The 21,980-nt window shown below is 44.8% G+C and overlaps 2 protein-coding genes across 3 annotated transcripts in view; one reads left to right on the forward strand and one right to left on the reverse strand.

Annotated features, from left to right (window-relative positions):
- dtl (denticleless E3 ubiquitin protein ligase homolog (Drosophila)) overlaps positions 1–7,511 on the reverse strand; it is a 31,020-nt gene extending 23,509 nt beyond the window's left edge. For both annotated transcript variants that reach the window (XM_055639775.1, XM_055639774.1), the window contains exon 1: positions 7,398–7,511. In XM_055639775.1, the coding sequence (XP_055495750.1) occupies positions 7,398–7,452 (55 nt within the window). In that variant the 5' untranslated portion in view covers positions 7,453–7,511. The remainder of the gene's footprint in view (positions 1–7,397) is intronic.
- Positions 7,512–7,704: 193 nt separating this feature from the next.
- The window catches only part of ints7 (integrator complex subunit 7), a 58,425-nt gene continuing 44,149 nt past the window's right edge, over positions 7,705–21,980 (forward strand). Inside the window, exons 1-6 of the mRNA XM_055639781.1 lie at positions 7,705–7,859; positions 14,109–14,238; positions 14,344–14,490; positions 15,149–15,286; positions 15,615–15,661; positions 20,222–20,421. Coding sequence (XP_055495756.1) covers positions 7,766–7,859; positions 14,109–14,238; positions 14,344–14,490; positions 15,149–15,286; positions 15,615–15,661; positions 20,222–20,421 — 756 coding nt within the window. The 5' untranslated portion in view covers positions 7,705–7,765. The remainder of the gene's footprint in view (positions 7,860–14,108; positions 14,239–14,343; positions 14,491–15,148; positions 15,287–15,614; positions 15,662–20,221; positions 20,422–21,980) is intronic.

Below are 21,980 nucleotides of genomic sequence, written 5' to 3' on the forward strand. Positions count from 1 at the left end.
TGCAGAGACACGTAGCAAATGTTTTAGTAATCCATCATTTATACTGTAAGTTTACATACAAAATTAACAGGCATTACCTGGAAAATAGTTGCAAACTGCTGAGTATTATTTTTATTTGTCCGCATTCCTCAGAGGGGCTGTGCAATGGTTATTACCTACAAGTGGGCTCAGACGCATTGTCATAGACCACACAGATAGGATTAACGCATAAAGAAAGACTTCTATATCTAAATGCACATAATATCCAAAGATAAAAATCAATGAACAACCAGCAGAAATTCCACAAAACCTCTGAATGCCATTGGAGACATTATTATACAGAAATCAAAGCTTGGAATTCAGAATTTTGGGGTATTTGACTTTAGGGAGGCCAGGCTGGAACCAAAAGAACCAAGGAGACAATAGAGGGTGAAAAGTTGTAGAATCCATTTGAGTGGAGGCAGAAAAGAACAAGGGAAAAATGACAGTGGTCAGACTGATGCACAGGGCCCCAAACTATAGGAAAAAGTAGAATTTAAAACAAAATGAGTAAGTTGTGGCGGCACCTGGTGGCAACCCAAGCGCACAACGAACCATCGGCTCTGGAGGGCGGCGTCTTGGTGTGGGAGGCGCTAGTCACGGGGTCGGTACTGGAGTCGGTATTGAAGGCCGGGCAACGCCAGTGACCTGGGAGAAGTAGGGAGCTGCATTGGAGAGAATAAACACGTCTAGTGCACGCAACTCGTGTCCTATTAGTTTTTGGCTGGACTCTGCCCGTTGTTTGAATTTACTTGCTGGCAGCCGTGCTTAACCCGGCCTCGGGGATAATTACTCCGCCTTGGCGGTGGCCCAACTGGCGTACGATGAGATGCCTAAGTACCGCACCGCGATGTCTGGTTTGGTGCTTGAGGACGGGCCGTTGGGTCCCTCGGGTTCCATCCTCTGCGACGTATCCACGGTCAGCCGAGGCCTATCGTTCCGGCGGCCTGGCGCCGTCGCGTCTTTGAGGTGATCCATGGGCTGGCCCACCCATCCATCCGGGCCACGGTCGCTATGGTGGCCGCAAGGTTTATGTGGCACGGACTTCGGAAGCAGGTCGGTCGCTGGGCCCGGGCGTGCATCCCGTGCCAGACATCAAAGGTGCATCTACAAATCCAGGCGCCCGTTCAAGACTTTGCAGAGCCACAGCAGCGGTTCGATCACGTACATGTGGTCATCGTGGGGCCCCTGCCTTAGTCCCGGGGTGTTTCACACATGCTTACGGTGGTTGACCGTTTTACGCGGTGACCGGAGGCCATCCCGCTCACGGACACTTCAACCCAGTCGTGCGCTCGTGCCCTCGTGGCAACTTGGATTGCCCGCTTTCGGGCTCCACTTCACATCACAGCCAACCAGGGCGCCCAGTCCACGTCTGAACTGTGGTCTGCCATGGCCCGCCTGTTTGGGACGCAGCGCCACCACGCGACAGCGTACCATCCCCAGTCAAATGGGTTGGTGGAGCGGTTCCACTGCTGTCTGAAGGCTCGTCTCACATGCCCTGGGTGGATGGACGAGTTGTCGTGGGTCCTGTTGGGGATTCGGACGCCCCCCCAAGGAGGATCTGTCATCGTCCTACACGGAGCTGGTATATGGTGCTCCGTTCACCGTCCCCGAGGAGTTTGTCCCTGCTGATGGGTCCCAGGAGTCCCCGTCATCAGTGCTGATCCACTTGCGGGAGAGGGTCAGCGCCCCGTCTCCCTTCCCAACGTCGCGTCATGGAGTGGCCCCTTCCCATGTGCCACTACCACTGATGGGCTGCCCGTACGTTTTTCTTCGGCGCGACTCCCATAGGTCGCCTTTGCAGCGCCCGTATGAAGGTCCCGGAGATTCTTCCGAACCGAGCAAGCCCCCAGGGCATGGGATTGTATCTACGAGTTCGGGCTGCCTCATTCGGCATCCCATCCCATTCGGTGCCTCTGGTTCTGGGGGGGCACCTGGTGGCAACCCACGGGCACAACGAACCATCGGCTCTGGAGGGCGGCGTCTTGTTGTGGGAGGTGCTAGTCACGGGCCGGGCAACACACGTGACCTGGGAGGAGTAGGGAGCTGTATTGGAGAGATTAAACACGTCTGGTGCACGCAACTCGTTTCCGATTAGTGTTTGGCTGGACTCCTTCGAGTCTCCGCCACAAAGTAAACAAGCAGTAGTACATTAAATCATTGATGACTTTAATTTTCAGTGTAATCTGATAATGGGAGCTAAAATAATTAATTCGGAATTCTTTCAGGCTAACATCCTAAAGCAAAATGATATGGATCTAACCTACAGTCCTACAGCAAGATTGTTACACCTAAGGTACTGGAAGAGAGAAGGTGGGAGACAGTGAGAAAGGGAGGGAAGCATGGAATGCCAACGTCCCCAGGTGTTGTAGCTCTTGTGAACACTCATTTAGAAGCTGTCGGAACAGAAGATGTATTTAGTGGGAGACTCCATTGTGAGAGGTACGGATAGGGGTTTCTGCGGCAACAGGCGGGATGCGAGGATGGTGTGCTGCCTTCCCGGTGCCAGGATCCAGCATGTCACGGACAGAGTGCAGAAAATCCTCAAGGGCGAAGGTGAACATCCGGAAGTGGTAGTGCATGTCGGCAAACGATGTCGGAAAGAAGGGGATGAATATTCTGTAGCGCGACTTTAGAGAACTTGGAAAAATGCTGAAAAGCAGGACCTCCAGGGTTGTTATCTCCGGTTTGCTTCCAGTTCCTCGTGCTGGCAAGAGCAGGAACAGGGAGATACGGGACCTGAATGTGTGGCTGAGGAACTGGTGCACAGGGCAGGGATTTAGATTCTTAGATCACTGGGATCTCTTTTGGAGTAAGGGGGAAACTCTACAAAAGGGACGGATTGCATCTTAACAGGTGGGGGACTAACATTCTGGCAGGCAGGTTTGCCACTGCTACACGGGTGGTTTTAAACTGAATAAGGGGGGTGGGGTGTCAAATGGGATAGTTGAGGATGGTGTTAAATGGAAAGGGTTTCTTAAATGTGTGAGCAGGGAGACAGAGGGGTGTAAAATGAGGGTAGAAGCAATAGGTAGCAAGGTGAAAAGTAAAAGTGGCAGGCAGTCAAATCCAGGGCAAAAATCAAAAAGGGCCACTTTTCAACATAATTGTATAAGGGGTAAGAGTGTTGTAAAAACAAGCCTGAAGGCTTTGTGTCTCAATGCAAAGAGCATTCGTGATAAGGTGGATGAGTTGAATGTACAGATAGCTATTAATGACTATGATATAGTTGGGATCACGGAGACATGGCTCCAGGGTGACCAAGGCTGGGAGCTGAACATCCAGGGATATTCAATATTCAGGAGGGATAGACAAAAAGGGAAAGGAGGTGGGGTAGCGTTGCTGGTTGGAGAGCAGATTAACGCAATAGAAAGGAAGGACATTAGCTTGGAGGATGTGGATTCGATATGGGTAGAGCTGCGAAACACTAAGGGGCAGAAAACGCTAGTAGGAGTTGTGTACAAGGCCACCTAACAGTAGTAGTGAAGTTGGGGATGGCATCAAACAGGAAATTAGAAATGCGTGCAACAAAGGTAAAACAGTTATAATGGGCGACTTCAATCTACATATAGATTGGGTGAATCAAATTGGCAAGGGTGCTGAGGAAGTGGATTTCCTGGAATGTATGTGGGATAGTTTTCTAAACCAACATGTAGAGGAACCAACGAGAGAGCAGGCTATTCTAGACTGGGTATTGAGTAATTGTTGACTGGGTATTCTAGACTGGGTATTGAGGAAGGGTTAGTTAGTAGTCTTGTTGTGCGTGGCCCCTTGGGTAAGAGTGACCATAATATGGTTGAGTTCTTCATTCAGATGGAAAGTGACATTGTTAATTCAGAAACAAGGGTCCTGAACTTAAAGAAAGGTAACTTTGAGGGAATGAGACGTGAATTGGCCAAGATAGACTGGCAATTGATTCTTAATGGGTTGACGGTGGATATGCAATGGAAGACATTTAAAGACTGCATGGATGAACTACAACAATTGTTCATCCCAGTTTGGCAAAAAAATAAATCAGGGAAGCGTACAAATTAGCCAGAAAAAGCAGCATACCAGAGGACTGGGAGAAATTCAGAGACCAGCAGAGGAGGACAAAGGGCTTAATTAGGAAAGGGAAAATAGATTATGAAAGAAAACTGGCAGGGAACATAAAAACTGACTGCAAAAGCTTTTATAGATATGTGAAGAGAAAAAGATTAGTTAAAATAAATGTAGGTCCCTTGCAGTCAGAAACAGGTGAATTGCTCATAGGGAACAAGGACATGGCAGACCAATTGAATAACTACTTTGGTTCTGTCTTCACTAAGGAAGACATAAATAATCTGCTTGAAATAGCAGGGGACTGGGGGTCAAATGAGATGGAGGAACTGAGTGAAATCCAGGTTAGCCGGGAAGTGGTGTTAGGTAAATTGAATGGATTAAAGGCCGATAAATCCCCAGGGCCAGATAGGCTGCATCCCAGAGTACTTAAGGAAGTAGCCCCAGAAACAGTGGATGCATTAGTGATAATTTTTCAAAACTCTTTAGATTCTGGAGTAGTTTCTGAGGATTGGCGGGTAGCTAATGTAACACCACTTTTTAAAAAGGGAGGGGAGAGAAAACGGGGAATTACAGACCAGTTAGTCTAACGTCGGTAGTGGGAAACTGCTAGAATCAGTTATTAAAGATGGGATAGCAGCACATTTGGAAAGTGGTGAAATCATTGGACAGTCAGCATGAATTTATGAAACGCAAATCATTTCTGACGAATCTTAGTTTTTCGAGGATGTAATTAGTAGAGTGGATAAGGGAGAACCAGTGGATGTGTTATATCTGGACTTCCAGAAGGCTTTCGACAAGGTTCCACATAAGAGATTAGTATACAAACTTAAAGCACACGGTATGGGGGGTTCAGTATTGATGTGGATAGAGAAGTGGCTGGCAAACAGGAAGCAAAGAGTAGGAGTAAACGGGTCCTTTTCACAATGGCAGGCAGTGACTAGTGGGGTACCGCAAGGCTCAGTGCTGGGACCCCAGCTATTTACGATATATATTAATGATTTGGACGAGGGAATTGAATGCAACATCTCCAAATTTGCAGATGACACGAAGCTGGGGGGCAGTGTTAGCTGTGAGGAGGATGCTAGGAGGCTGCAAGGTGACTTGGATAGGCTGGGTGAGTCGGCAAATGCATGGCAGATGCAGCATAATGTGGATAAATGTGAGGTTATCCACTTTGATGGCAAAGACAGGAAAGTAGACTATTATCTGAATGGTGGCCGATTAGGAAAGGGGGAGTTGCAACGAGACCTGGGTGTCATGGTACAACAGTCATTAAAAGTAGGCATGCAGGTGCGGCAGGCAGTGAAAAAGGCGAATGGTATGTTAGCATTCATAGCAAAAGGATTTGAGTATAGGAGCAGGGAGGTTCTACTGGAGTTGTACAGGGTCCTGGTGAGACCACACCTGGAGTATTGTGTACAGTTTTGGTCTCCTAATCTGAGGAAGGACATTCTTGCCATAGAGGGAGTACAGGGAAGGTTCACCAGACTGATTCCTGGGATGTCAGGACTTTCATATGAAGAAAGACTGGATAGACTCGGTTTGTACTCGCTAGAATTTAGAAGATTGAGGGGGAATCTTATAGAAACTTACAAAATTCTTAAGGGGTTGGACAGGCTAGATGCAGGAAGATTGTTCCCGATGTTGGGGAAGTCCAGAACAAGGGGGTCACAGTTTAAGGATAAGGGGGAAATCTTTGACATCCCAGGAATCCGTCTGGTGAACCTTCTCTGCACTCCCTCTATGGCAATAATGTCCTTCCTCAGATTTGGAGACCAAAACTGTACGCAATACTCCAGGTGTGGTCTCACCAAGACCCTGTACAACTGCAGTAGAACCTCCCTGCTCCTTATTGTGTCTTATTGTGTGGCAGGAACTTCAAGTTTCTGGGCGAGCATATCTCTGAAGATCCGTCCTGGGCCCAGCACATTGATGCAATCACAAAGGAAGAAGATAATCAACAAAAGCTTTTCACTGTACATTTGACAATAAACTAAACTGAGCAGAAAGCCTCTACTTCTTTTGTAGGTCAAGGAGATTCTGTAAGTCATGATTGGTTGCATCACAGCCTGGCCCAGGAAAGAAGGAAATTAGTGGGATAAACACTGCCTGGTTTATCACAGGCACTGACCTCCCCACAATTGAAGGGATCTATAGGAGGCGCTACTTCAAAAAGGCAGCCAATATCTTTGCCCACACCCACCCTGGCCACGCTCACATTTCCTTCCTACTATTCGGAAGTTACAAGAGCCTGAAAACAGTGACCAATAGGTTCAAGAAAAATATTCTTTCCAGCAACGGTCAGGCTTTTGAAAACTGCACCACACAAGGCTCAGCAACTGTGAACTTGTATTTGTGTATCGGCGGTTACAGAAAAGTCTTTAGTTTATTTTGCACTAATATTATGGCTATTAATTTATTGAATTATTGGAATATTATATGTATGTGTGTGTTGCGTTTAAGCCTGTAAAGCTGTGCAATCATTTCATTGTTCCGGTTTCGTACTCATGACCATTAAATACTTTTGATCTCTCGAACAATTTTAGCTCCGTCTTAACTTCGTCTTTTTGATGAGCAGCGACAATGCAAAACTTTGCTAACTTTTGTCTGTCTCAATTCAGTTAAAATGGTGAGAACACTATTCAATTTAGATTATTTGCATCATGCACTACATTCAACTGCTTGAAAAAAACCCAATAAACCTCATCTAATCTCAACGTAGTCAGAGAGTAAATGATCATAATAGTATCTGTTCTCTAACTTGCAGGTATTCTTGTCCCATAGAGCAGGCCCATTTACTTAATTCTCTACTTACACATTTTTCTCACTATAAAGTTCGTTTGTAATTATGCTTTTTCTTTTGTTTGCAAACACGACTCGTCTATAGTCTCACTTAAACTCATTTAACCACCACTTTCCCGATCGCCCTCCCCTGCCCTCCACACCCGCAAACCCCCCACCCACACCCACCACCACAAAAACAGCTTAATTTTGCATTGCGTTACTACTTACAGTTAAATTGAATATATAGACATTTGTTATATATCTGAATATATAAATGGATTAGGTTGAGATCTTTAGAGGGGAAAAGTTTATAGCCAATGGCTGAGAACCATCCCAAAAACTGAAGCGTGCGGGTGGAGTTATATAATATCTGAATATATGGATAGATGTATATATAATTCAGATATATAATAAAACCGTTAGTAGTAACGCAATAATACAAATGTTGGGTTGACACAATGTAAACACGCCTAGACCCACACGTTACCCGTTCATTTAAACAAATTATATAAACAGACACTTCTTGAAAGAATAGCTTAATCACATCGTCTCACCCCTCTTTGAGTTGCAAACCCTGCTACTCTGCACAGTACGGAACAGCATCCTCATTCACAGAGAATCTTGCTGCTGCTGCTGCTGCTGTTACAAACTCCCGCGCGTTTCACTCTGCTCCCAACCTCCCGCCAAATAGACGTCACGGGGCCTGATTGGTGCGCGCCGCGGGGCGGGACGTGGAGCGGAATGACGCAAGTGCCGGCGGGGCGGGACGTCCAGCGTGATGACGCAGATGCCGGCGGGGCGAGACCAATCATCTTTGGACGAGCCGAGAAAGAAGCATGAGGACGGAAATGACGGCGGGGCCGCGACGTCACGTCCGGTTCGCGGGGCATGACTGGGAGGTGTCGGTTGGAGCGGAGCTGCCATGGCGTTGACCATCGCCCGGCCTTTCCTCTCGGATGGCGGCTACGGCGAGCAGGAGATGGATGCCAACTCCGCCCTGATGGAGCTGGACAAAGGTACGAGACGGCCGCGGCCTGGTGTCCACACAACTCAGCGGGACAGGCAGCAGCATCTCTCTCTGGAGATTGATCCCTGGGATGGCAGGACTGTCATATGGGGAAAGATTGAAAAGACTAGGCTTGTATTCACTGGAGTTTAGAAGGATGAGGGGGTATCTTATAGAAACATATACAATTATAAAAGGACTGGACAAGCTAGATACAGGAAAAATGTTCCCAATGTTGGGCGAGTCCAGAACCAGGGGCCACAGTCTTAGAATAAAAGGGAGGTCATTTAAGACTGAGGTGAGAAAACAACTTTTTCACCCAGAGAGTTGTGAATTTGTGGAATTCCCTGCCACAGAGGGCAGTGGAGGCCAAATCACTGGATGGATTTTAGAGAGAGTTAGATAGAGCTCTAGGGGCTAGTGGAGTCAAGGGATATGGGGAGAAGGCAGGCACGGGTTATTGATAGGGGACGAGCAGCCATGATCGCAATGAATGGCGGTGATGGCTCGAAGGGCCGAATGGCTTCTTCCTGCACCTATTTTCTATGATTCTATGGAGGTGAAGGAATGAGCGACTTTTTGGGTCGAGACCCTTCTTCCGCCGATGCCGGGCAGATGGAGGTGGTGCCCGAAGTGCGGTATCCGCGGCTCCCGGCTCCACGGCGCGGCTGTTGTAAATAAATCACCCGCCTGCCTTTCACTTCACTACAAGTGTTGTTGTGATCTTGTTCCCTCCATCCTCACGCTTCATTTTGTGAGACATTTTTCTGTCATCGGCCATAAACTCACTCCCCCACCCGCCTAAAGACAGGAATCCAAACCTAATCGTGGTTTGTCACTGTTTGAAACCTGTAATAGCCACTGTCTCCGTTATTGTATGGCAGCTCTTTTCAAATAAATAAAGCAACTGAAATGTTTTGATCATAGAAGGACTGAAAACTTTCTACATCTGTCATACTCGAATTATTTATGCTATAATCAAATTGAATATGAACCAACGTGCAAAGTTTTATATGGATGGACATATTGGGATGGCTGGGAAGTGTCTGAAGAAGGTTCTCAAACCAAAACGTCACTCATTCCTTCTCACCAGAGATCCTGCCTGTCCCGCTGAGATAGCTTTTTGTGTCTATCCTAGGTTTAAACTAGCATCTGCGATTCCATCCTACACTTATGCATGGACACCTCTGCCTTTTGTCCCAACCACCAGCGTGTCAAAATAAACCCTCGTCTGTGTCGGCCTATAACTTGTCACCCTTTGTCCTGCCTCTCCCCTTTACCAGCTTTCTTCTTTTCCCTCATTCAGTCTGCAGAAGGGTCATGGCCCAAAACGTCACCTATTCTCCAGAGATGCTGCCTCACCTGCTGAGTTACTCCAGCATTTGGTGTCCTTTTCAGATTCAGATTCACATTCAAACTTTATCATTGTGCATTGTGCAGTACAGAGACAATGAAATGCAGTTAGCATCTTCCTAGAAGAGCGACATAGAATATGAGCAATAATAAATATATTTACATGCATACAGTCGTAGTAGTGCAATTTTTTCTGGTGGAAGGAGTGTGGGGGGGGGGGGGGGGGGGGGGGGGGGGGGGGGGGGGGGGGGGGGGGGGGGGGGGGGGGGGTGGGGGGGGGGGGGGGGGGGGGGGGGGGGGTGGGGGGGGGGGGGGGGGGGGGGTGACTGGCAATCACCGAGGTACAGTGTGAGTAATGTAACAGCCGCAGAGAAGAAGCTGTTCCTGGACCTGCTGGTCCGGCAACGGAAAGACCTGTAGCGCCTCTCGGATGGTAGGAGGGTAAACAGTCTGTGGTTGGGGTGAGAGCAGTCCTTGACTTTGTGTATTAACCAGCATCTGCACTGCAGCAGGATGATTTGAATGTTGGGCTGGAAATACACTGCTCATGATTGTCAATGATGCTCTGATCTGTGACTTGCAAATAAAGAAATTTGAATATTCTATATCCAGCTTAGTTTATTGTCACATGTACCGAGGCTCAGTGAATAGCTTTTGTTGCGCACTATCCAGTAAGTAGAAAGGCAACACATGATTACAGTGCCGTCCATAATGTTTGGTACAAAGACCCATTATTTATTTATTTGCGTCTGTACTCAACAATTTGAGATTTGTAATAGAAAAAAAATCACATGCGGTTGAAGTGCACATTGTCAGATTTTAATAAAGGCCATTTTTATACATTTTGGTTTCACCATGTAGAAATTACAGCAGTGTTTATACATAGTCCCCCCATTTCAGGGCACCATTAATGTTTGTGCAGTTGTGCTTTCCAGCCTGCTCTATGGCTGTGAAACATGGACCTTGTATAGGAATCACATCCGTCAACGTGAGAAGTTCCATATGTGCCTGTTACAGTCCATCATGGGCATTTGCTGGCAGGACAAAGTGCCCAACCTAGAAGTATTGGATCGATCCAGCTTCACAAGCATCGAGGCAATGATCATCAAAGCACAGCTCCGATGAACTGGGCACGTCACCAAGTTGGATGAAACCCACATGCCTTGACAGGTCTTCCACAGCATGCTCTCCCAGTGACAAAGGAATCGTGGGCATCCCAGGAAGCGGTACAAAGATTGCATCCAGCAGCTTTGAGGTGCGTCGCCTAGAGTGACTTACGAAAGCCTGGGAGAGGAGGAAGGCTGCCGCCCCAAACTCCCAAGCGATGACCTTCATCTGACCCCACTGCCCTCAAGTGTGCGGTCCACGAATTGGACTTGTGATCCATGTCAGAACTCACCGGAATTGAGACTGCACATCCCGGCATCGTCGATACCGACGGGCCACCACTAATGTTTAGGACATGGCAATGTCATGTAAATTAAAGTAGTCATGTTTAGTATTTTGTTGCATATCCATTGCATGCAATGATTGCTTGAAGTGTGCGATTCATGGACATCATCAGTTGATGGGTGCCTTCTCTGGTGATACTCTGCCAGGCTTGTATGGCAGACATCTTTAGCTTATGCTTGTTTTGGGGGCGTCCTCTTTAGTTTTCTCTTCAGCATATAAAAGGCATGCTCAATTGGGTTCAGATCGGGTGATTGACTCAAGAATTAACCGTTTTTTAGCTTTGAAAAACTCCTTTGTTGCTTTATCAGTATGTTTGGGATCATTGTCTTACTGTAGAATGAACCACCGGCCAATGAGTTTTGAGGCATTTGTTAGAACTTGAGCAGATAGGATGTGTCTGTAAACTTCGGAAATAATTATACTACTACCATCAGCAGTTGTATCATCAATGAAGATAAGTGAGCCAGTACCTTCAGCAGCCATACATTCCCAGGCCTACCACCGTGTTTCACAAATGGGGTGGTAAGCTTTGGATCTTGGGCAGTTCCTTCTCTCCTCCATACTTTGCTCTTGCCCTCACTCTGATATAAGATAATCTTCGTCTCATCTGTCCACAAGACCTTTTTCCAGAACAGTGGTTGCTCTTTTAAGTACTTCTTGGCAAACTGTAACCCGACCATCCTATTTTTGTAGCTAACCAGTAGTTTGCATCTTGCAGTGAGCCTCCGTAATTCTGTTCGTGAAGTCTTCTGCGGACAATGGTCATTGACAAACCCACACCTGACTCCAGCAGAGTGTTTCTGATCTGTCGGACAGGTGTTTGGGCATTTTTCCTTAATTATAGATTCTTCTGTCATCAGCTGTGGAGGTCTTCCTTGGCCAGCCTTGCAATTTCAGTAAGCTCACCAGTGCTCTCGTTCTTCTTAATAATAATAATAATAATAATAACTTTATTTGTTAAGCACCTTAAAAAACAACCAAAGCTGACCAAAGTGCTGTACAGAAAAAAGAAAACAAGCAAGACATCATAAAACAGGCAGAACAACAGAACATACAACTAACACGAGGCGCATAAATTACATACAAAAATCCAAACAATAAATTAAAAAACATAAAACACAAGTACGAACAACGCAGCAAAACCAAGCAAATAAAGTTAATAAACAATTCAACACCTCACTGGTCTACAAAGGCCATGGAGAATAGATATGTCTTCAGGAGTGATTTAAAAACAGCTAGAGAAGGGGCCTGTTTAACGTGCAGAGGCAATTCATTCCACAATCTCGGAGCCGACACAGCAAAGGCACGGTCCCCTCTGAGCTTCCGCTTAGTCTTTGGCTCAATCAGGAGCAGCTGATCATCTGACCTGAGAGATGTTCCATAATGATGTTCCATACAGTTGATTTTGGTAAGCCTAAGGTTTGGCTAATACCTCTAGCAGTTTTAGCCTTGTTTCTCAGTCTCATAATGGCTTCTTTGACTTTCATTTGCACAATTTTGGTCCTCATGTTGATAAACAGCAATAAAAGTTTCCAAAGGTGATGGAAAGAATGGAGGAAAGACTAGGTGCTGAGAGCTCTCTGATACCTGCATTAAGGAGGCAATTAAACACACCTGAGCAATTACAAATGCCTGTGAAGTCAATCAATCAATCAATCAGATTTATTCATCACGTACAATTAAAAAAAAACACGCAATACACAATAAATATTTAACACAAACATCCACCACAGCATTCTTCACTGTGGTGGAAGGCACAAAGTACAGTCAGTCCTCCTCCATTGTTCCCCCGTGGTCGGGGCCAATACCTCCGCAGTCGCCGCTGCGGTCGGCCAGATGTACAGGCCCTCTCGTCTGAAAGGTAAGTCCTGAATCGGTGCTTCCCTATTGGAGACCGCGGCTTCAAGATGAAGTAGGCCGGCGGTCGGAGCTCTTCTCCAGGGATCCCCGGCGAGGGATCCCGCTCCAGATGGTAAGTAAATCCGTAAGTCCCAGCCACACCCGCGGCTAGAAGCTCCGCAGTCCGCGGCTTCAGATGTAGGCTGCGGGCTGGCGGGTCGGAGCTCTTCTTCTCCGGGGATCCCCAACGAGGGGTCCGCAGCTAGACGCTCCGCAGACCGCGGCTTCAGATGTTGTAGGCCGTGGGCCAGCGTTTGGGAAATGTTCACGCTGCGCCCGCTGCTGAAGCTCCGGGCCTGACTCCGGGAAGGGCCGCACCAATCCTTGGTGTTAGGCCACGAGGGAGGCGACATGGAAAAAGTCGCCTCTGTGGAGGAGGCGACCAAAAGCGGTTTCCCCCTTACCCCCCCCACACCACCCCCCACACAAGACACACCAAGATTCATTAAAACACACATTTGGACATACTAAAAAAACAAAAAATGTAGAAATGACTAACATGCTGCTGGCAGGGCAGCCGTCTTGCAGCGCCCCCACCGACCAAATGTCATGTGTCCCAAACATATTGGTGCTTTAAAATGTGGGGGGACTGTATGAACACAGCTGTTATTTCTACATGGTGAAACCAAAAAGTATAAATATAGCCTTTAATAAAATCTGTAACATTCAGGTTTATTAATAAGTAACTGGGCAACGTCTACCACTCTTTAATCTCTTTCGTTCCTGGGTGTCTGAGTTGCCAAAAAGGCCAAGGTTAAACCATTAAACTATTTAGAGAGTATGCTCTCTACCGAACATCTACAGAAGTTCAAAAACTATTCATTGACATGCTGAATCTCCTTGATTTTCTTTGGAAGTGGAGCTGTCTTTGTGATTGAATCCATGTGCTGCGCCCAGCACAGATCTTCAGAGATATGCAGAGCCCAGAAACTTGAAGCTGGTGACTTTCGAATATATGTGTGTGTGTGTTTTTTTTAATCAATTTCAAACACCACACTTTTATTACTGCCACTGTATGTATAATCTGCATTAGAGTCAGCTCATCAAATATTCTGCACAAAATATATTCAGATGGCATGTTTGCCTTTTTTCTTGAAGAATTACACACAATGCCCCTGTGAATCCTTTATCACCTATCTATGTCGCGGAGATTTACTATAACTGAACAACTAGCATGTCTTTGGTATGCGGATGGAAACTATAACAGCCAGGGGAGACCTATGTGAACACAGGGAAAATGTGCAACCTCCGCATTGACAGCTCTTGGGTCAGTTGAACCTGGTTCGTAGCAACTGTGAGACAACTGCAGCGCCACTATGCCTTCTATTACGGTTCCTAAGAAATACCCACTAATGGTCAAATGGTATCACTCAAAGGTACTTTATTGTCTAGTGTACCTAGGTACAGTGAAATTCTTTATTTGCATATAGTTCAGTGCCAATATGACAATGAACCATACAATACAAAAATGTTTTGATTCCAACCTGCATTATCTTTAAAATGCGAAGCTGAGAAATGATGTTGAAATGCAGTGTTTTGTATTCTTTCTCTTCAGGGCTAAGGTCAGGAAAACTTGGTGAACAGTGTGAGGCAGTTGTTCGTTTTCCTCGACTGTTCCAGAAGTACCCATTTCCAATTCTTATAAATTCAGCTTTTTTGAAACTGGCAGACATCTTCAGAGTTGGGTAAGTGTTACGATCACTTGAAAGAATAATGCTGATTGCTATTTTTAACATTTTAATTTCGGTAGGGGAAAGAGTTGCATTAATTTGGCCACTTTTCATCTTCAGAAACAACTTTTTGAGACTATGTGTACTGAAGGTGACTCAGCAGAGTGAAAAGCATCTGGAGAAAATCTTAAATGTTGATGAGTTTGTGAAAAGGGTCTTCTCAGTTATCCATAGCAATGATCCAGTGGCTAGAGCCATAACTCTCAGGTAAGATGATTTCAGTGAAGATACGCATTGGGGCACTTGTATTGGTTGTGATTTATGAATAATTTGTCAAAATAAGACAGCCAAACTAACATTAGACATTAAATAACATTGTTCATTTATACTCCTGTTGAGTATGCTGTGTTTCAAGAGATGTATGATATATTGTCGGTACACAAAAAAGCTGGAGAAACTCAGCGGGTGCAGCAGCATCAATGGAGCGAAGGAAATAGGCAACGTTTCGGGCCGAAACCCTTCTTCAGACTCTATTGTCACTGGATGTTGAAGAAATAACTGTAAATTAATTCTGAATAAACTCGTAATAACAGGCCCTGATTTAAAGAAAATATTGTTATCAAACGGAATAAAAAGTGGATATTTAAAGGGGCCATTGGAAATTTGATTTTTCAGTGTGGACCTAGCAAGTCTTGCTATTATAGCACATATCATCTCCACTATTTGATTGATTTTTATTCTAGTTGACATACTTGGCACTGAGTTTTTTTGTGAGGGCAATTTGAATCAAATGCAGTTCCCTGGTTTATCTATACAAAGGTTCCTCCTGGCTGCAGTTTATTTTTCCATACCAGTAGTTATATTTTTGTTCATGTATGTGCCATGACAATGAAAATATAATTCAAGGAATTGTTTCCTTATGCAGAATGCTGGGAAGTATGGCTTCCATTATTCCTGACAGAAAAAATGCTCATCACAGTATTCGGCAAAGTTTGGATTCGCATGATAATATTGAAGTGGAAGCTGCCATTTTTGCTGCCGCACATTTTTCTGCACAATCCAAGTGAGTACAAGAACTGTTAGAGGAAGCTCTGGCAGCAGGTATAGTTGCCTTGTAAAGACATTTGGACCGGTACACGGATAGAAAGGGTTTGGAGTGATATGGGTCAAACATAGGCAAATGGGAGTAGCTCAGATAAATCTTGGATTAGTCTCAGATTAGACTCGGACATCTTCGACAGCATGAATGAGCTAGGCAGATGGGTCTGTTTTGATATAGTATCATTCTATAACTACTATTACAGAATTTTATTTATGAATTTTGTTAAATCACTGTGGTTTATGATTGTGAATTTACGATTAATGATTATTTGCTTTGTACTTCCCATTAGGGATTTTGCTACTGGTATTTGTAACAAAATTGGCGAAGTGATTGAAGGTAAGTTTTCGTAAACTAATTTTTTAGAGTATCTATCGTCTTTCATTGTATTATACCAGTACTTTAAAACAAGTATTATGCATTTCGTGCTAGAGGTTTAAATGGGGATTCATTTGTTAGGTGCATCTTGACGCTGTGTGGATAATTTGTGTTGGGAAATGAGCCTGGCCAGATGATCTGAGTTTCGGTGGGAGAACATTTTGAGGGGAGCAGTGATCATAATTCTGTAAATTCTCAGATAGTTGGGTATTGAGATAAAACTGGAACTTGGGAGAAAATGTTAAATTAGTGAAAGCTGATTACATTAGTGTCAGGTAGAAGCTGGTTGGGAGTTGCTGTTATTGGGCAAGTTCATATTTGACATGGGGGAAAAAAGAAACAAACTGCTGGAGGAACTCAGTAGGTCAGGCAGCATTTGTGAAAGGAAATGGATAGGCATCGTTTTGGGTCAATTCTTCAGACTGAGTCGTGGAGCGATAGCTCGTAGAATAATATGAGGGAACGGGTTGATGGGTGGGTCCAGGTGAGTTGGATAGGGGTGAGGAAGGTAGTGATTGTAACCAGGGCTGCCAACTCTCACGCATTGAGCGTGAGACTCACGCATTTGACGAAATTCTCACGCTGATGACAGAAGTTGTCACGCTCAAAAAAACATCTTAAAAAATAAACAAACAAACACATAAATAAATAAATAAAGTCACACTCCTCCACACTCACCAATGAGAATAGTTTTCTGTCGATGGATTTCCTGTAAAGAACGAGCATTTGGCTTAAGCCCATCGCACACTATTTAAAATGGCAATGTAGACAATAATGCTGGAGAAACTCAGCGGGTGAGGCAGCGTCCATGTCTGAGTTTGACCCTTCTTCAGACTCAAGCATTTCTCCAGCAATTTTGTCTACCGCTCCATAGATGCTGCCTCACCCGCATTCACATTCCCGTGCAGATGGTGTGATAGGTGAGACGTGGCGGTGGTCCCAGCACCGACACATGAGGCACCGCTCACACCCCCCACCCTCGCCTCTGGCGGCTATGTGTCCTGCAGCTGCTCTGTCCACACTACATGGAGTTTTAACCCCGGCCCGGAGCCAGGAGCGAACCGGGTGAGTGGGGGCGTCGGTGCCGCCTTCGGAGCTGCGGGGATGAATCTCGGGTTATTGCTCCCCCGGATCCCTGGGTCACTGACACTCACCTCCCCCGGACCCCAGCTGGACACAGAGCACCTGGGCCGGCCCGCATTCCTGGGGACGGGGGGGGGTAGAGAGGGGAAATGCTCCCCGGACATCGCCAAGTCTCCGCTCACTCCGGGTGTTGTCGCCGCTTAACTGACACACACTCTAACACACACCCTTACACACACACTGGGACACACAAGGTTTAAAGGGATATGGGACAAATGCAGATAAATAGTTTAGATGGGGCATCTTGATCTGCATGGACAAGTTGGGATGAAGGGCCTGTTTCCATGCTGTAAGACTATGACACACTGTAGAAAGGGTGCAATTGCTCTGGAGAGGATCCAGGGGCGATTTATGAACATATTGGCAGGGCTGGTATTTTTTTTTCACTTTGATGAATGATTTGATAACTGAGATTGTATTCTCTGCAGCAACGGAGGTGAAGAAAAGACTTAGTTGTGTTGAATAATATTCAACACAACTAACGCTTAACAAAGAGTGTAGGAAGCAACTGCAGATGGTGGTTTAAATTGAAGATCCACACTAAAAGCTGGAATAACTCAGCAGAACAGGCAGCATCTCTGGAGAGAAAGAATAGGTGATGTTTCGGGTTGAGACCTTCAGACTGAAGAGGTTGAAAAGCAGCCATAAAACACAATGACGAGATGGGTGTTATTCAACCATGGACACTTGTCAGTTTGTAATATGCAGTGCCCTCCATAATGTTTGGGCCAAAGACTCATCATTTATTTATTTGTCTGCACTCCACAATTTGAGATTTGTAATATTAAAAAATCACATGTGATTAAAGTGCACACTGTCAGATTTTAATAAAGGCCATTTTTATATATTTTGGTTTCACCATATAGAAATTACAGCAGTGTTTATACATAGTTCCCCCATTTCAGGGCACCACAATGTTTGGGGCACAGCAATGTCATGCAAATGAAAGTAGTCATGTTAGTATTTTGTTGCATATCCTTTGCATGCAATGAAGTCTGTGATTCATGGACATCACCAGTTGCTGGGTGTCTTCTCTGGTGATGCTCTGCCAGGCCTGTATTAATAATAATAATAATAATATATTTTATTGTCATTGCACATCAGTGCAACGTGATTTAGTATGCAGCTTCCAACCGATGTAAAAGTAAAATAAATAAATAAGCTGTGTGACGTGACCATCTGAGGGAGACAGTCCAGGGGGGATGGGGGGCACTCAGCAGGGCCGGTTCAGTGCCGCTATAGCTCTGGGAATTAAGCTGTTTCTGAGTCTGGAGGTTCGGGCGTAGAAGGCCTTGTAACTATTAGGTAAAGATATTGTAGCTATCTTTAGTTTATGCTTGTTTTGGGGACTAGTCCCCTTCAGTTTTCTCTTCAGCATATAAAAAGCATGCTCAACTGGGTTCAGATCGAGGGGATGACTTGGCCACGCAAGAATTGACCGTTTTTTAGCTTTGAAAAACTCCTTTGTTGCTTTAGCAGTATGTTTGGGACCATTGTCTTGCTGTAGAATGAACTGCTGGCCAATGAATTTTGAGGCATTTGTTTGAACTTGCGCAGATAGGATGTGTCTATACACTTCAGAATTTATTATGCTACTACCATCAGCAGATGTATCATCAATGAAGATAAGTGAGTCAGTACCTTCAGCAGCCATACATGCCCAGGCCATAACACCCCCACCACTGTGCCCTGAAATGGGGGGACTATGTATAAACACCTGCTGTAATTTCTACATGGTGACACCAAAATGTATAAAAATGGTCTTTAATAAAATCTGACAATGTGCACTTTAACCACATGTGATTTTTTTTTTCTATTACTAATCTCAAATTGTGGAGTACAGAGGCAAAATAAATGATGGGTCTTTGTCCCAAACATGCTGGAGGACACTGTATATAACCCAAGCCCATACATGCTGGAGGACACTGTATATAACCCAAGCCCATACATGCTGGAGGACACTGTATATAACCCAAGCCCATACATGCTGGGTAGCATGATGGGAGAAGAGACCAACAGAGTGAAGGTAATTTGAGGTCATGTTAGGTGAGGCAATAGATAGATTGGGGTGTTTAGACGACAAGGCATGGCTAGTTAAAGTAAAGTTAAACACAGAATGATGTACTCCAGGCTAATAAAACTAATCATGAGATTAGAAGGGTTCTTTATTGCACCCTTTTGTCAAACAAATAGGAGGATGTTTTATTAAATTAATTAAGAGGAGGCAGAAAGTTTGTTACTCTTAAGAGAAGGAATACTAGAATGAATGATTACAAAGAAAGGCTGATAACTGATGAATTATTTCATAAATGTAACATCCACATGTAACAATTGAAACACCGAATATAAGAGTATGCAGATGCTGTGAATCTTTGAAACATTTTGTGTTCTCTCAGAGTGTTACAGTGCATACTGTTGAGGCGTTGAATAAACGGACCTGTTTGAAAACCTCACCACTGCCCTACGAGATGAGATGGTGTTTGTGCCTGCCTGATCTGGGCCTTTGTTGAGAAGGCAACTGGGTCCCACGTGAAAACCAGATTCAAAACACTGGTTAAACACACAATTACCTCCAACAGTAACCAAGGTTATAGATGGAAAGGATAAAAGTGATAGAATCTGATAAGAAGGAAGGTGGGTGGTGAAATGTACAACCAGAGGGAGGGGTGATGAGTAGAACAGAAGAGGGGGAGGTGAAGGCTGCGAAGGAAAAAAGGAGGGCCTGGAGTAGGGTGGGGTCGTTTTTGGACAAAAATTAGTAGCTTCACTTTAGGCTATTTGTAGTTTTTTTTTCTTCTGATTCACAGGAACTCGTCTATCTTATAAAGAATGTTCCCTATCAGCTTGAAGTAATTTCCAACAGAAATTACAGTCTGACATTTTGTGTATCCAGTGTGAAGAATAATCCTGCATTCGCATTAATAAGCTCAATTTATTCTGTGCTGTGTGGATCTCTTAAATAGAAGGACACAACACTTTTTAAAAATAATTTTTAAACTGTGAGCCAGATTTGACCAGTTGTATGTGTGAAGCAAAGGGAAAAGCAAACTGATTAACACCAAAATAGATTAATTAGTTTTAGGATTGCAGTTTGCATAACATTTTGTGCAAAGCAGCTGTTTTATTCAATGGACTTTGAGATAGACATGAACAGATGTATACGACAATATATATCTACAACTCTGCTGTTGTTAACCCCTCCGTTTCTGTATCCAAAGTGTGACATTGGTTTTCCGATTCTGGTATTCTATAGACACCTTCCCCTTATACTGACCCCTATCCCTGCCCATTGGTCACAAATGTTTTGCAGTTACTGAATTTAAGGATCACTAAAAGTATGGATGAATAACAAAACTCATTTTAAGCCTTGTTTTTCAGGACTAGCAACACCTGTGGATCTGAAGTTAAAACTGATACCAATTCTGCAGTACATGCATCATGATGCCACCCTTGCCTCCAGCACCCGTGTTCTCCTTCAGCAACTAGTGGCACTGTACCCTTCCACCAAGATGGTGATTGTCACCCTGCATACGTTTACACAACTAGCTGCTTCGTCACTGGTTGACATCCCAAAGCAGGTAAAAGTTATCAGAGCAATCTTTCAAATACCTTATATTTACCAGAAAATCACCAGTGCAGTTCACTTTGATATTTAAATTGATTATATATATATAATTTGTTTAATTCTGAGTGGTTATTGCTGGGTAATCACAAATAGATAACCTGATATTTCTGTCCTTTTACTATTTGTTAGTGCAGCTGTCCACTGGGGATGTAAGAGCAATAAATTACACATCATAAGATCAATCCTTGGGTTACTTCTTGCTTTCAACTTTCGTAATCCTGCAAGGTTATGTTGCTGGCAATGCAGATGACACATAAGTTATTCATGTTTAGTTTATGGCATTGAATATGATGGGGGTGTCTCTCACGCTATAATATGCATGGGGCTTGGTTTGGGAAAGAAACGCTTGTTGGACCGGGATGCCACACTTTATAATTTCAAATAACTGAAAGACTGAATTAAAAAGGAAAGTAAGCTTTGTTCTAAAAATGAGAGTAAAACATATGTAAAATGTAAAAGTATTAAAACTTTAATGAAGATCATCGACCTGCAGTGTACTTACTATTGCAACCTGCAATTTAGTTACTGCATCTCCACTGCTGCTTGACCTGAATTTCCAGCATTTTCTGTTTTTTAAATATTTTTGTAATTTTATTACATGCAGTGAAGAGCATTGATGAGAAAATGTTCCTTGGAATTCATTGTAATGAACTTTAAAAAAAGAACTAGACCAAGTGGGACCCATTGGGTCCCTGTCACACGGGAGGCCTGGTTCCCCAACGCAATATTCCACCACTCACCCATAGCCCCCAATTGTGCTGACGTGGCAATAACTTGTAAAAAATAAAATCAACGTTCCTCATGGCGGCCGCTATCAGGGGGGACGCGTAACCGGGGGAGAAAGAGGCCGAGTCTGCGGGTGCCGCTCCTCTCCCTGCCTGCGCTCTCCCTCCCAGTGGTCGGGTCGCCGGTCTGGCCTCTCGCTGCCTCCCGACCCGGGTGCCTTTCCTCTCCCTCCCCACGGGCGGGTCGCTGGCGCGGCCTCTCCCAGACCCCGGAGTTCCAACTCCATGCACAGGATCCCGCCCCTCTCCCTCCGCACAGGCACGGAGCAGCAACAGCCCCGGGTAGCGCTCCTCCCTCCCCACGGGCCCCGAGCATCAGTAAAGTGGAAGGCAGCGTACCTGTACAAATTGTGCAAAGGCCGCACTGAGGACCCGTTTGGGTGTCCTTTGTGCAGTCAGTCTAGGACGGCAAGTGGGGGCGCTGTTTTAAATTATTTAAGGTTTAAAACGTGAATAACTTGTAAAATATGGCATAAATCTGAACAAAACTATTATTTTTTGCACATTACAGGACAATGGTGAGTAAGGTGGTGCAAAAATTGTAGCGCTATGGTGTACCGTTTTGCGCAAATATAGGTACAAAGGCCCAAACAATCCAGGCAAATATAGAAACAAGATGTGAGTTTTAGTAACATAGACAGACAGACCGAGTTTGTACCAAAGAAAGACACAAAATTGCTCGAGTAACTCAGTGGATCAGGCAGCATCTCTGGAGAACATGGATAGG

Source organism: Leucoraja erinacea, chromosome 8 (assembly GCF_028641065.1).
Source record: "Leucoraja erinacea ecotype New England chromosome 8, Leri_hhj_1, whole genome shotgun sequence".
Taxonomy (NCBI): domain Eukaryota; kingdom Metazoa; phylum Chordata; class Chondrichthyes; order Rajiformes; family Rajidae; genus Leucoraja; species Leucoraja erinaceus.